This window comes from Tachysurus vachellii, chromosome 12 (assembly GCF_030014155.1).
Source record: "Tachysurus vachellii isolate PV-2020 chromosome 12, HZAU_Pvac_v1, whole genome shotgun sequence".
In the NCBI taxonomy this organism is placed as follows: Eukaryota; Metazoa; Chordata; class Actinopteri; order Siluriformes; family Bagridae; genus Tachysurus; species Tachysurus vachellii.
The window spans coordinates 24,185,582-24,201,262 of record NC_083471.1 but is presented as its reverse complement, the minus strand read 5'-3'; the positions used below and the strand labels follow the sequence as shown (position 1 = coordinate 24,201,262).

The 15,681-nt window shown below is 41.1% G+C and overlaps 1 protein-coding gene across 1 annotated transcript in view; it reads right to left on the bottom strand.

Annotated features, from left to right (window-relative positions):
* Positions 1-1,759: 1,759 nt before the first annotated feature.
* rtn4r (reticulon 4 receptor) overlaps positions 1,760-15,681 on the bottom strand; it is a 75,808-nt gene continuing 61,886 nt past the window's right edge. Inside the window, exon 2 of the mRNA XM_060884254.1 lies at positions 1,760-3,851. Coding sequence (XP_060740237.1) covers positions 2,467-3,851 — 1,385 coding nt within the window. The 3' untranslated portion in view covers positions 1,760-2,466. The remainder of the gene's footprint in view (positions 3,852-15,681) is intronic.

Below are 15,681 nucleotides of genomic sequence, written 5' to 3'. Positions count from 1 at the left end.
CCAGGTGCAAGCAATTTTGTTTGGAGAAAATGGAGGTTCTTCATTTACATCAGCGTTAAAGAGCCGACATCCTCACGTCTAGGTACTCGCCGGAGGTCTCGAGTGTGTTTCAACCTTTTTATAACCAAAGAGCTCAATTAATTAGTAGAGAAGAGAAGCTAATTAGTTCAATTAGATTCTGGCCAGTGGATAGTTAGAAATGAGGACCTACAGTATAGACAAGGCAGCTCCTAATAAACAGAATGGAGCACTTTTGCATGTATGCTTTGCATGTGATGATTAACTAGCATCGTAATTCAACATACGGACCTCAGAGAGTTGGTTAAATTAAAGGCATGTTGCTTGTCATTATCGACATTTTAATTATTCCACCGCTTGGTTCTCTAAATAGAAAGTCTGGACTACGTTCATTAAACAGTCGAGCTCTGAAAGGAATCGAATGTTAGGTTTATATGAATTCCCTCCATGTTATTGTTTCCATAGAAACAGCTTACTTAGCTTGGATAGTGGACATATAAATGTGTACTATTTTGTTGTGTCCATGTTCAACATTGAATGTCTTTGTCATGTCCAACGCCACACTCTACAGTGGTGGTTAATATGAAGTTCATATGAAAGTAGAGACTTTTTCAAGGCTTTGAGACTTTGAAGTGCTTCATATGTATTTCTGTTTTTACCCAACCTACTAGGGGCAATATATTCATAGAAAAGCTCCACGAAAACCCCAAACCTTTCCAAACCTAAAATTGTGTGTATGGTTATCCAAAAGCAGGTAAAACACACCTCTTACACTAAAAGCCAACAGGGTCCTAACTTGATTTGTTCATGTACTGGTAAAAAAGGGTAAAAGTGTTATGGATGTAGCCTCCAGTTTCAGAATCGAGATTTTGCAAAGGTCTTTGAACAAAGTTTTTAGTGAAAACAGGAACTTAATTGGGATGCACTTATTTCCAGGGATTTCAGAACAGCTTTACAGATATTGCATCATCGGGTAGGCGTGGCCTATTTGATCATCTAACCCTAACCCTAACCGTAGTTTTTTCATTCATTAATTCATTCATTCATTCATTCATTCATTTTCTACCGCTTATCCGAACTACCTCGGGTCAGGGGGAGCCTGTGCCTATCTCAGGCGTCATCGGGCATCAAGGCAGGATACACCCTGGACGGCGTGCCAACCCATCGCAGGGCACACACACACACTCTCTAACCGTAGTTTTTGCTTGTTTATTTGTTTTCTAAAATAAATCTACCTGTATGACTGTTTTGTCCTTCGTGGGATGCTCTCTTTTTTGAAAGAGGGCGTTTTTCCAAGACCTCCGGGCACACGCCCACTTTACGTCGTGGTAAGGAAACCCCGGAATTTTGTGAATGCCGTTCTTAATTTGTCTTAAAGAAATGAAACAAAGAAAATGTTCAAAGAACTCCACTTCTCATTGGACTACATTATGACACCTCATCACTGATTATTTTCCTATACCGTCACATTACTTTTATATGACTTCATTACCAGTTCTGTTTGGGCTCTTTAATGAACCTAATTCTAAACATAATGAATCACATAAAATTGAACGTTTGTTCTTCTCCTTCTCACTTACTTGAAGATGGATCTGTTTTTTTTTTCCTGTCAAGGTTTGCTGATTTGATTACACAGGCTTCTAATGACACATTTCTGTATTTATATGGAAATGTTATTTTTTTTTTACTTCTGCTGGACAGGTGAAACGTGCAATGACAGGGTGCGTAATAAAAAAGCGGCTATACAAAATGAGATATTTTATTTGTAATATATTTATGCTTGTACACCAGTAAAATAAAATGCATATCTATAATTCCATCGCAATCTCAGTGAACAGATAGACAGCATTCCGTTGACGGTTGCCACCTGTAAAAATCATGTTGTGACGCAGACAGAATGCTGCATGTTTTAGGGAGAAATAAACGTTTTTATCTTTACAGAAATACTTATAAACATAAAAAAACATAACAGTATTGAACAAATGTATCACTCTTTGAAGAATAACACTGGCAACGGAAATCTTCGTCTCACACCTTCAACATTCTTGTGTGCTTTCGGCTCTCTGGTTTTGTTTTAAATCATTCTTTTTTTAGGATATTTTTTTTTTAAGTGTGTTTTCGGTAGTCACTTTCTGGTCAGTGTAAGCTTTTGCGGGTAAAGGGGAAGAGGACTCTCTCTGCGGTGTTGCTTAAACACGGCACATTTAAAGTTTACATAGAACAAACATTTGGGCACTGAGTTTTTATATACATTAAATCATATGGGTTTTGTAAAGGCATCCATTTCTTTAAATGTGTCTTTAGCTTTATAATTTGTTCATTCTCAACCGTGCAGGTTAACCTCGCAACCCATTCTACAGTCTCTGTCTGTGACTCTAGGGTATCGAAGGTTTTTTTTTGTGCCATTGTCATGAGCAAAACTGATCCGAGAATTTGGTCCACTTTAAACTAAGACATGGTTAAGGACAACAAGAACATGGGAAAAAAGAGAAGGCCCAATGCTCTAAGAGGGGATCCGTGACCCTTCAGACATGACTGATCTGATTTGGGCTTTTTTGAACATTTTTTTTTCCTTTTAGGTGCTGTTGAAGGTTCCATATCCAACAGGTCTGGGTTGAGTTTGTCCAGGGACTGATCTAGGTTGTTGGAAAGGGTTGCCAACGGCCCATCGTTGAGACTTACTCCTTGCTTGCTGCGAGTGTCGTTCTTTAACCGTTCCGTTTCTAAGACCTTTGTCTTCGAGATATTCTCCTTCTCCTTCTGGGGGTTGTTTGTGATTTGACGGCTGTTATAGGATGAGGGGTCAGGAAGGGTCTTGCTGGAAATGATGGAGGATTTGTCATTATCTGAAAGGCAGCATCTCGGAATACTCTCTCCCAAGGGGTCGTCAAAGGACAGGAACTTTCCAGAGTGAGAGTTGGTCTCGATACATCCTTCCAGGTCATTACTTTTAAGTCGTTTCAGGTCCTTACCCACTAGAGTGACTGGAAGGTGGCATTCGAGATCAGAGCTAGAACCTTTGAAGCGTTTGAACCAATCCCACAGAGGCCTAGCTCGGCAGTCACAAATCCACTGGTTACCGTTGAGACGTAAATACTGGAGTGATGCCAAGGGTTCCATCGTTTCGCCACTCAACATAGTGAGATTGTTGAAAAACAAAAACAGTGTAGTGAGCTTCCCGAGATCGTTGAAAGCCTGCTGCTGTACATGAACGATGCGGTTTTGATGCAGGAGCAAGCGGTCAAGGTGGATCAACCCTCTTAGCATGTGGTCTGTCACCACCTTGATCTTGTTGTTGTGAAGGAACAGGTAGGTTAGGTTGGCCAGTTCCACAAAAGTGTCATCATGTAGGGCTAACAGGTTGTTGTCCTGCAAAAACAGGTACTGAAGTGAATAGAGTCCATGAAACACCCCAATAGGAAGTTCAGACAGTCCACATCTGTGCAGATGCAAAGTATGCAGCTTCGTCAGGCCTCGAAAGGCAGAGGGACTGATGATCCGAAGGTTACTGTTATCACCAATATCCAGCTCTTCAAGTCTCTCCAGGCCATAGAAGGCCCCAGACTCAATGTGGCTGATGTTGTTGGAGTACATCCAGAGGACGGTGAGGTTATGCACAGAGCTAAAGCTGGTGGAACGGACCACTGTGAGTTTGTTGCTCTGGAGGAATATCCGCTGGCTACGGACAGGGATTTCGGTAGGAATAGTGAACAGGCCTTGCTGCTGACAGGCCATGGTCGGTTTCGGCTCATTGTAGCACACGCACTTTGCTGGGCAGCCATTCAACACTGGAACAACATTCAGCCATAGCACCAGGCAGAAGAGTCGACCTCCTGCAGAAAGAGGACAGAGAAGTATGGGTCAGTCTGTGTATATCAGTTTTCATTTTGGGTTTGTGTGTCATCTTAAGGTATGTCAAGGTTTAGTATCATACTGATGGGATACTACTTTATACCCTTTCCATTAGAGTGTCAAGCAATCTGTTAAAGAGCTTCTATCTATTTTTTATCTTGAATTCCAGGCAATGGGATTACCAGTGTTTCAAATTTTTCAAATCAACTTCCCCTTTACATTTGCATGTTTATCCAAACCCATGCAAGCAACAATTTGGATTTGGATTTGTTATAACAGCCTTCAAATTCATTACCAATATTTTCTTCACTGCACAACACCTTTAAAATTGCCAGCTGTAGCTTTCCAGTTAGAAAAGCACTACCAGCAGAAATCTTCGTCATGGGACTCATTCCCTTATATCAGCCAGTGAACCATGAGGACACGGGCAATTGGGAACGCTGATAAATTAAACACAGTAGTAGGCCTGGAAAAAAATTAGCTGGCATTAACAGGAGTGGAGGAACTAATCAGATTCCTGCATGGCATAAAGGTTTGACCTTTTAGCTGTCTAAAGAATGTCAAGTGCTCTGATGGGTCTCCATAACTTTGTGGCTGGATTGATTGGTCAGGGGAAGGTTAGATATAAATCCCTTGATCTTGTTGAAGTTTTGGAGGGTTGTATTTAGATAAGATGGCCTGAGACCTAATAATCAGTGTAATTTATGCAATATGAGCTAGAAGGTACGTGCTAGGTGACCAAAACATTTTCATAGGTTCCATCAAGCAACACAGTAATACAGAGTACTAAGTAACATGAACATTCATTCATTCATTCATTCATTCATTTTCTACCGCTTATCCGAACTACCTCGGGTCACGGGGAGCCTGTGCCTATCTCAGGCGTCATTGGGCATCAAGGCAGGATACACCTTGGACGGAGTGCCAACCCATCGCAGGGCACACACACTCTCATTCACTCAATCACACACTACGGACAATTTTCCAGAGATGCCAATCAACCTACCATGCATGTCTTTGGACCGGGGGAGGAAACCGGAGTACCCGGAGGAAACCCCCGAGGCACGGGGAGAACATGCAAACTCCACACACACAAGGTGTGAGGCAAACAACCCTGGAGGTGTGAGGCGAACGTGCTAACCACTAAGCCACCGTGCCCCCCGTAACATGAACATTTGTTTTAAATACAATAAAAATACATTTTGCTATTCTATTACATCCCTACTTTCCTTAATATCAGCTAATGGGCAGAAATGTACAATGTGTTGAATAGAGATAGAGGCATGGCTATGTTTCTAGCATATTGCCAGCCCTCAGCTCATCTATGTGTCTGTCCCTCCATCCTGCGGCTTGTTAAATGGAGCTTGCTTGAGGCTTGACAGCAGTCCTGTGCTACACTTTCCCTCAAAAAACCTGTCTTCTCTCTTTCCCTCTTTCTCTCCCTCATCCCCTCTCCCATCAGCCTCTACTGCCGAAAAGCTGTCAAGACTTTCACTCTTTCTGCTTCGCAGAGGATAAAAATATTCTATTGCCAGGCTGTTCTGCGTTAGGCTTCATAAATCCATCAGGCCTGCTTTTTTATCTGCTAGTCATTAGCAGACTATGCACAACCTTACACAAAGCATAGCCAAGATTTGCTTTCAACTCCTTTTTCTCTTTGCCTTAGCTTCTTGTGCTAACCTGCATGTAGCCTCTTTTGCCTTTCATCTGGTTAGTTTTAATGGCGTTTCTTGAAATGTCATCCACTGTCCTCCAATTATTTTAGAGCACCGTCTGGTCTGCTTGTTGGTCATATATCTATACCCTTTATGGTAAGCCGCCCTTGATCATAAATGCCATTTGATTGACATCAGCCACATGTTCTTTTTATATTCGATCCGGTATACTTCCTATCCACTTCTCTCTTCTGTGATCACCGTCACGTCCTTTCTCCTTTCATCCTCATCTTTCATACTCAGAATAGAGGGTGTATAGACAAGCCAGCTAATAGGTTCACAAGTTAGCGCTGTAAGAAGCTGACGACTAAAAAACAGTGATTCGGACGGTAAACAAAGCAAACTGAGCGCATTTGAAAATATTTTGGAGTAGAACCACTTTTAAAATGAATACCTGAATTAATATTTACTTAAAGATGAACTAATTATCAGTTAAGACGGTATTTATCCTAAACTACTGTCAAGTCAACCACCTCAAGTAATTTAGCATGTTAATTATAATGAATGTATTAATTATACATGGAAACTAAGTTAAAGCTGGATAGCTTTCTGATCGTAATAAAAACAACATAATAATCACAGTGACGCACAAGACGAAAACATGAAATAAAAATCGTATAGTAGCCGTATCGTATTTTCATCGCATATATATTACATCAGAATTCTATTGTTTGCGTATCCCAACTAAGGAGGTTGGGTTAGAGCACAGGGACGGCTATGATACAGTTCCCCCGGAGCAGGGACCGTTAAGGGTGGCAGCCTTGCCAACAATGGCAGCTTGGCAGTGCTGGGGCTTGAGCCCTGACCTTCTGATCAATGACCCAGAGCCATAACCACTTGAGACACCACTGCCCCAATGGATGTTTAATAGATTATAGACCTATTAAATAGATAATAGTTAATAGATCTGCTAAATGAATAAATGTTACAGTATTTATTTCACCCTTATGGGTAAAGGAGTAAAGCCCGAGACCTGAGTCACCCAGAGCACATACTAGTGCGTGATTTGAAGATAAATTGATGGAGAACGTTGGAAAAGAGGTTGAAATGAAGTGATTGGTGTTTATTATTAATGCGTCTTCCTCCACTCAATAAGAATTAATGCAAATGACCTTTCCCTTGCGCTGCCAGGGCTGTGGGTTGCACACCACTATCCAGTCTCATTCAGCTAGTTTAGAGTTAGATCAGGGGCACACGGCGGCTCGACGCGGCCGATCCAGACAAATATTCGGATGTTGCTGATGCCAGAGTTGAACGGGGTCTAAAAAAAAACATCCAGCCATGGTCTCAGCATCAGAATCGATAATGACAGCTTTTTAAGTATTTCTCATCTACAGTCAAGAAGGAATTGGTGTAATATGACTAACCGGTGGATTCTGTTCTTTGCCGCAAAGATGAACCACCCTAAAAATTCCCTCGAAACATATTTTGCTTTACCTTTATGGAAAAGGCAACTAGTTTACCGATTGACTCTCATCTCTAACTCAGAACCGTTCTAGAGCCTTTAAACATTAATGCATGTAATTATGTAATCGCTGTATAGAATAACATCCTTGAGAGTTGTCTGGTTCTGAAAAGGCTGCTTTGAATTGCCTTTCAAGTATTTCTCTAATTACAGAAAGCACGATGCATAATGACACGCTTTCTTTTTTATTTCTAATACCGCAGCTCACGGATTTCACACTGCGGAAGAGCGAGGCAGTATTCTCGAGTGACAAGAATCTTTGCATGCCTCTTAGCATGACGAGGACCTCTCTGAATCGTTACCGGGGAAGCTGCGCTCGGCACTCGGCTTTGCATGAAACGCATTGATCGACGTTCTCTCTCTCTCTCTCTCTCTCTCTCTCTCTCTCTCTCTTTCTCGCTTTTTAAGTCTCTCTCTAAAAAAAAAAACACTTATCCTGATAAAAAAAAAATTCAAAGATATGAGCAACACACCACAGATTGAACCAGGACAGGAAAAAAAATCAAAAACTCTTCTCTTGCATCTAATTAAATAAGATAATAAAAAATAAAAAAAATAAGAAGAGCACTACAGAGCAGGCACTTGAGATAACTGTGAGTGCAGTAGGGAAGAGGGATGGAATAAGAGGGAGGGAGGGATCTTGTTGACTTTGAGCAGTGAAGTGTGGCAATCCTTGCTGCCGTGTTCATTTGCATGTGTCCCTGCAGAGCGCGGGGTGAATACAGAGACGATTCCAAGTTTATCTCCTGCTCACGAGCACAGCAACATGGCCTGCCCATTTCCTAACCGCTATTGTCCTGGTATCACCAGGGGCATGTCGAGAGGGGGACAATACATGTCCTGTGGGACTCAGGGAGTTATTGATCATGTTCGGTACGAATAAAGGGCTTGCAGACGAGCCTTAATGGGCTAAAATGCTGAGAACTGAGAAACCGCTGAGGTTAATTGCTTCTAATGGAACGTTTGCTTGAACATTTAGCGGGTTATCCGAGTTACAACTAGTCAGATTAACATCGCTCAGTCAACAGTGTAGAATTATAATCATACCGGACACATCATGGGATATGACCAGTGTTGAGCAGTAACGCAGTTACTTTTGACAGTAAATAATACTCTAACACAACTTCTTAAATAAAGTAACTCCATTATCGTTACCATATGGTGCGTTTGTCCTTTACTTTGTAAATTAATTCATTTTGGTTGAAGTGTAGCCTGACACTAACCTGTTTACAGCAGTGACGCATTGGAGGATTGGTGGATGCCAACCTGTAAACACGAAGATGCCGCACTGTGGGCGTATTTCCGTTTATTCAAGTATGTGCTGCAGTAACAGCGAGTCGAGGCGAGAGCAAGACGAGTTTCTCAAAGTGGAAATATGCTCATTATTTCACTTTAGTTGAGCATAAAGACAAAAAACTTTTAGTCAAATGTAAGCTGTGTCTTTCTAGTTCGCAGGTCCGATCTACTGCGATAAACAGCAACTCCAATCTGTTGAAGCACCTCCAGAAACTACATGCCTCGATGAAGCTAGAAGCTAACCCTGTGTCGGTGGACACACTCGAAGTGAGTCAAGCCCCTCCAGCCAAACAACAGCGACTAGATTTTAACTGGACTGTTAGCCAGGGACAGACCAACAAATAGTTTTGTGTTTGTATAGACCATAACGCATAAAAGGGCATTAATGGGAACATTAAAGAACGTTCTTTAAAAAAGTAACGAAAAAGTTACTTTTAACAGTAACGCAATTTTAACAGAAAGTAATCAACAAAGTAATTGAGTTACTTTTTGAATGAAGTAACTAGTAACGGTAACTAGTTACTATTTCTTAGTAACTAGCACAACACTGGATACGACCCAAGCCATATGCCATGTGAAAAAGTCTAACTATGAAGTCATGCGAATCAAACTAAACGTTAAAGCAGAAATGATTAAAATGTCATATTAAAGTGCAAGAGTTGATAACCTGAAAGATTAAGATGCTCAAATCTAAAGTTGTAAGCCAGGGTGTAGGAATATGTATATTAAGTGGGTGAGAGAACCTGTTTGGAGATCTGTATTGTTGAGGTCCGGAATGCTTGTTTGTGTTTGGACGTGCTTCGTGTCGATCGTTTTAAAGCCACACTACTCCATTGGCCACTATACTGTAGATCCTGAGAGGCGGAGCTTCGTGAATTATTGTGGGTGGGAATTATTCAAAGGTTGGAAGCATGTTGGAACCACCTATATATATATATCTATATATCTATGAAGTCATGTGATTCAAATGTTCTAACATTATGCTAAAGCTACATGACCATAAAGCCTTATGACCCAAGCTTAATGTTAAACATTATATTAAAGCAGTTTCACCGTATAAACTCTAATGTCATGTTAAAACTACATGGCTCAGTGTTATATTTATTCAACAGGACTTGAACATATGAAGTCCAATTATCATGTTGTAACATAAAACTATGATGACCATCAGACCAGATGAAGATAATGTACATCATAAAGCTTGGCCCTGAACCCATACAACTAAAGTGTCATATTCAACTACATGGCTATGATGATATATTTAAACCCATGAGACTACAACACTTGGTTAAAGGCATAATACCACTAAACAACCAGTTAATATCCTAAAGCTACCTGACCTTAAAGCCATATGACAGGAACTGTTTATTAGAACCATAAGAAGATCATGAAACTTTATTTTGTCTTGTTCACTCAAACACTCTGGTTCTTTTCCAGTGTTTGATGTTTCTGTGGTTAATGTGACAATAGCACCGAATACATTATACACACGCACACACACACACACACACACACACACACACACACACGCACAAAAATCGCTGCATAACCAGATCTCACTGTACATTTCGTTCACACTTGTGAGCTTACAGGACAAGGGCTGAGAGTTTAAAATTAGCACGTCTGCACACCAGCACTGTTGATCTGACACTTTGAGTGTTAAAGCCGTCAGTAGCTTCACCGCAGACGAGTTGCACCTCCAAAATCGGAAAAGATGAACGCTAAATTAACACAAGACAGGATGGTGTTAGAAAATGAACTGACTTCACCTCTGTGGTGATAAACAAACCTCTACAGTCTCACATCACTCTATCTGTCTGTCTGTGTGACTTATTATTTTCTTTCTTTCTTTCTTTCTTTCTTTCTTTCTTTCTTTCTTTCTTTCTTTCTATCTATCTATTGGTTTATTTGTTTGTTAATTTATCTGTTAATGTTTTATTTACTTATTTAATCTGTATTTTTTATCTGTCTGTCACTCTGTCTGTTTACTTATGTTTATTTTACCTATTTATTATTTATTTGTCTGCATTATATCTTCAATCCATATGTCCCTCGGTCTGTTTGTGTTTATTTCAATTATTCATTCATTATTAGTTATTTTTTGGAAACTTTATATAATCTATCTCTCTCATCTTCTACCGCTTATCCGAACTACCTCGGGTCACGGGGAGCCTGTGCCTATCTCAGGCGTCATCGGGCATCAAGGCAGGATACACCCTGGAGTGCCAAACCATCGCAGGGCACACACACACACTCATTCACTCACACAATCACACACTACGGACAATTTTCCAGAGATGCCAATCAACCTACCATGCATGTCTTTGGACCGGGGGAGGAAACCGGAGTACCCGGAGGAAACCCCCCGAGGCACGGGGAGAACATGCAAACTCCACACACACAAGGTGGAGGCGGGAATCGAACCCCCAACCCTGGAGGTGTGAGGCAAACGTGCTAACCACTAAGCCACCATATCCCCCATGTAATCTATCTATCTATTATTATTATTAGTAGTAGTAGTAGTAATTTTTTTTAGTTACAAATCTACAGACACCTCTGAACTGCTGCACTGAACTGGGGCTTAATTTTGGGGTCAGAAAGTGAGTCACAAATACACAAAGCAGCAACATGAACAATTGTGATCAATGTTTCCATTATAAAAATAAAATAAAAAAAAATAAAAGATTTTTGAATTTTGAAGGTGTAAAAATACTTCATCCTGCTGATTTAATGAAACCCAGATATGGATTTCTCTGCTACAGAATAATAAAAGCATCACCTTAAGCATCTTATTTGTGAACATGTACCTGATTTTCATGTTGATGAATTGTCTTTGTGGACTCGATGGAAAAAATGGGTTATTAATTCAGAGACGAAGAGAGTGAGAGAGAGAGAGAGAGAGAGAGAGAGAGAGAGAGATTGTGTAACTAAAATGATTTTAGGAGCATGTTCTTTGGTATACAGACGTTAATCCTACTAGCACCAAGAAGCAAAACAAGTGACTCTGCGAGCGTTTATTTCTGCCTGCTGTCCCTCATTGTACCAGCCAAGCAGATGGCTCATGAATAACAGAGACTCACGGTTCATAGAGAATCAAAATAACCGGGGGGGAAAAAATAAAACACGTGCACGTGTGCTCTAAATACTTGTAAAATAAATGCCACAGTGTACACAAGGGATGCCCTGAATCTGACCAACCTAAAGGATTGGAAATGTCACTCACGTGGGCACAGTGTGAGAGATAAGTAAAGATAAATACTGTGCACGGCTTATTATATTATAAGCTAACGCAAACCTCCTGGAACTGGAAATGGCACCTGAAAGTAAATCGGTGATACGGCCACAAAGAGCTACGTTCTATAGGGTGTATAGGGTCTGACGTCATTCCAGACTCCATCCTCCATGTTCTTTTCTGGATGTAAGCAAAAATTAGCAGATATTACAGGCGACAGAGTACATACAGTACAATAAGGAATAAAGATGGCATTGGTTATAAACCTGACATGGATAGTAGCATTATTTGTGTAACTTCAAGCTGGATTTGCCATCTGGCTCACGGGGGGTTGGTCATCAGTCAAACTCGAATGACATTCACTGCCTCAGGGTTGGTCTTGAACCTATTTGTTGCTGCCAGAGTCTATCGTAGGCAGTAACTGTTCTAAGAGCTGTTGCCAAGTCAAGCAACTGATTTAGTGACATACGAAACTGCATTGCAAAGACAGAGCATCGCTCTAGAGACTCCTGCCATGGGTGCTCATATTAAAACAAATCACAAATATGTGTTTCGCAAATAGAGGATACAAATCATAACTATGCGAATGCAGGCTACACTTACATTTTGGCATATATGCCCTTGCCAACGGTTCCTGCCTAAAGGCATGATTGATTCCCCTCCATTTATAATATGAGTCATGCTGCCATCTAATACAGTATATGACAGTTTATTCTTCTTTTTTTTTGGACCATAGTCATGTTTGTTTCTAGATTGTGTTTGTGGTGGAAATTTCTAATCTTAAGATGTTCATAAGGCTTTGTCCTTCTATGCTTGTACCCTGTGTGCGTCATGAACAGAGACTGAGATTGTCATCAGTAGGTTTTGTTAAGATTATGACAAGGGCAGTAGGGACTGGGGACGAGTTGTCCATAAACAATGTCCAATAGGTCCTCTAGAAGACCTTGGCCTGGTCAGATTAGCTTGGTCAGGAGATGCATGAGGTAATTTTGAGCCAATGATTGATGATGTTTTGCTTTTACATATCTTCGGTTTTCTTGAGTTCTGTCTATAAAACCTTGATGTACTGTAATCAATGATCTTGGCCCTTCATCCCTCATGCTACATGTGGAGTGTTGGGTCATGATGCGCAGCTGAGCACAATAAATTGTGTAACCTTTTTTACTCTTGCTCGTGTCTACGAGTGTTATACTTTATTATTTAAATCTCTCTAACCTCGGAACGTCCACAACATGTTCCATGTTTTTTGTGGTGACAGTGCATGTTCCTAACCCTGTTCCTAATCCTAACCCATAAAGTCACCCTACTTCAAAAAACAGCAAAAAGCTGAGAACATGCTGAATGAATACAAACAAATTGATGATAAAGAGCAATGCCGTAGTGAAAAATAGGAACATCTCAAGCACTAATGATCCAGATGAGGAACAGTGCGAAATTCTTGCTTTGTTCCATAACACATTACTCCATTTGAACCATAAAAGCCACAATGAGACATTAAACCACAATAATCATTGATTTTCCAGCTTTGAATCCTTTGATACAAATGCAAATGGTGTATAACTCTTCATTTTTATTTAGCTGCTGATTTCTTGTGCATTTCTAATACATGCTAACAAAATGCTAAGGCGAAGCGAAGGCTTGGTCTGATATAACAGTTTATAGAAATAAATTGAACTGCCATGTATTTTCCAAACCTGATTTTGTAATGGGGGGCATGGTGGCTTAGTGGTTAGCACGTTCGCCTCACACCTCCAGGGATGGGGGTTCGATTCCCACCTCCACCTTGTGTGTGTGGAGTTTGCATGTTCTCCCCGTGCCTCGGGGGTTTCCTCCGGGTACTCCGGTTTCCTCCCCCGGTCCAAAGACATGCATGGTAGGTTGATTGGCATCTCTGGAAAATTGTCCGTAGTGTGTGAGTGCGTGAGTGAATGAGAGTGTGTGTGCCCTGCGATGGGTTGGCACTCCGTCCAGGGTGTATCCTGCCTTGATGCCCGATGACGCCTGAGATAGGCACAGGCTCCCCGTGACCCGAGGTAGTTCGGATAAGTGGTAGAAGATGAATGAATGAATGAATGATATTGTAATGAGTAGAAAATGTAATGCGTGTGCAAAAAATGCTGTTTCCTAATAATCTAGTCTAGACACTACCACTTGTGCTTCTATTGGACTTGATCTCTCTACATTATTTTCTTGTTTTGTTTTTTTTTTATTTCAAAGAGTCCTAAAAGGTCTCAGAGGAAATTGGTCTTTTTGTTAGGATTGTACAGGAAACCATGTGGTATAAAAAGCTGTTAAAATCCTGAAAGAAAATAATGCTGAATGTCTGTGGTGAACGCCTGAATCTGGGGCTTTTTTTTTCGTCATTTAGCAGGTCAGAGATCCAAGCCGGAATGCACAAGCCCTATAAATGGTGCCCCAGCAGGCCAGTGAAAATATATAGCTGTTCCCGAGCAGGGGATCGCTCCTCTGTAAGCAGGCCTAGAATTCTAACTAAAGCTCATGGATAGATGAGAAAGGTACTAAAACCTTCCAAAAACTGAATATGATGACAAGGCAAGGTAAGTGATAGATCAGCAGGTCTGGATTCTGGCTGGTGTGGGATTAGGAATTTGAATCTTCAACCTTCTCACAGAATCGTAACGTCTGTGTTACCATTGGCCTTTAACCGTTGTTCATCTACCAATTTGTCAAAGGTTTCTAAGGGGTATACAGGCGTACCCCTGTAAAAGGGGTATTAGGTGGAATTTGCTACCCTTTTCAGTGTATAGACCCCAACGGCCTGGACAATGTTAGGCTTTGTCTTTCAACCTATTATTTATCTTTAAAAGTCTTTATTCTTATTATGGATCTGGAGTGTGTCCCAGGAGCAGTGGATCTGAGATGACAAAGTACGATCGGAACACTCAAGATCACACTGAAGTTTGATTTTGCACACACAGCAGTGAACACATACACACCGTGAACACACACCTGGAGCAGTGGGCAGCCATTTATGCTGCGGCGCCTGGGGAGCAGTTGGGGGTTCGGTGCCTTGCTCAAGGGCACCTCAGTCGTGGCATTGCTGGCCCGAGTCTCGAACCCACAACCTTAGGGTTAGGAGTCAAACTCTCTAGCCATTAGGCCACGACTTCCCCAGCTGTACGTCACTTCACTTCACCAGTCCAGCTCAGAATCTAAATACTTGGTAGATAAGGTTCTGGGTTGCTGGTTGGAAGGTTGGAGGTTCAAGCCAAAGTGTTGCCAAGCTACCACTGTTGTGCCCTTGTGCAAGGTTTTTTACTACCTCTGCTCTAGTGGTGATATATCATGTCTTACTTTGTACTCTGACCCCAGCTTCCTAGTAAGCAACTGATATGTTAATGGGACAAAAATGAAACTAGACACCTTGGAGGAAACCCACACAATTATGGGGAGCACATACAAATCTCCACTCTGACTGTATCCCAAGCTCAGGATTGACATTTGGAACCTGAAGCTGTGAACTGTGGAGTCCTGCCAAAATATACAAACAGTATAATCCACACCATATCCATCAAACCAGTAAGAACTCACAGAGCTTCCCATTTTCTTAATGACACTTCAACTGAGTGCCAAATGCGGTACTTTCATCACTGTATAAAGAATTCATTTCCCAGCAAGTCAAGGTAGATGTTGGAAGCCTCCCAAATTCTGCAGATTGACTTCCTGTAGGTGCCAAACATAATGAGATATTGGATTAGCAAATAGGACCACTAATTCAGTTTAGTGTGATCAAGTGATTTTAGGACCAGCACGGAACATATGTATGATTGGGAATCACATCACAATCAATGCAATTAGCTATTCGGGTGCTTAATAATATCATAAGTTAAAACAAGTTCTGCTGTAAACATGTACTGTAAAGAAAGTGAGAGAGAGAAAGTCAACCTTTGGGGTGGCTCTTGGAATCTTTATCCAAAGAGAAATGTCTCAGAGTAATATAAAATGTCCTAACTCCTACTGTTGTACAGCTTGCTACTGTATGAAATCCACCCACATCATTTTAAGAAGACATCCCAGTTATAATGCGGGCGATACCCATGACATCGTGTCTGTCTTTTACTCAGAAACAATGAGAGCATCAC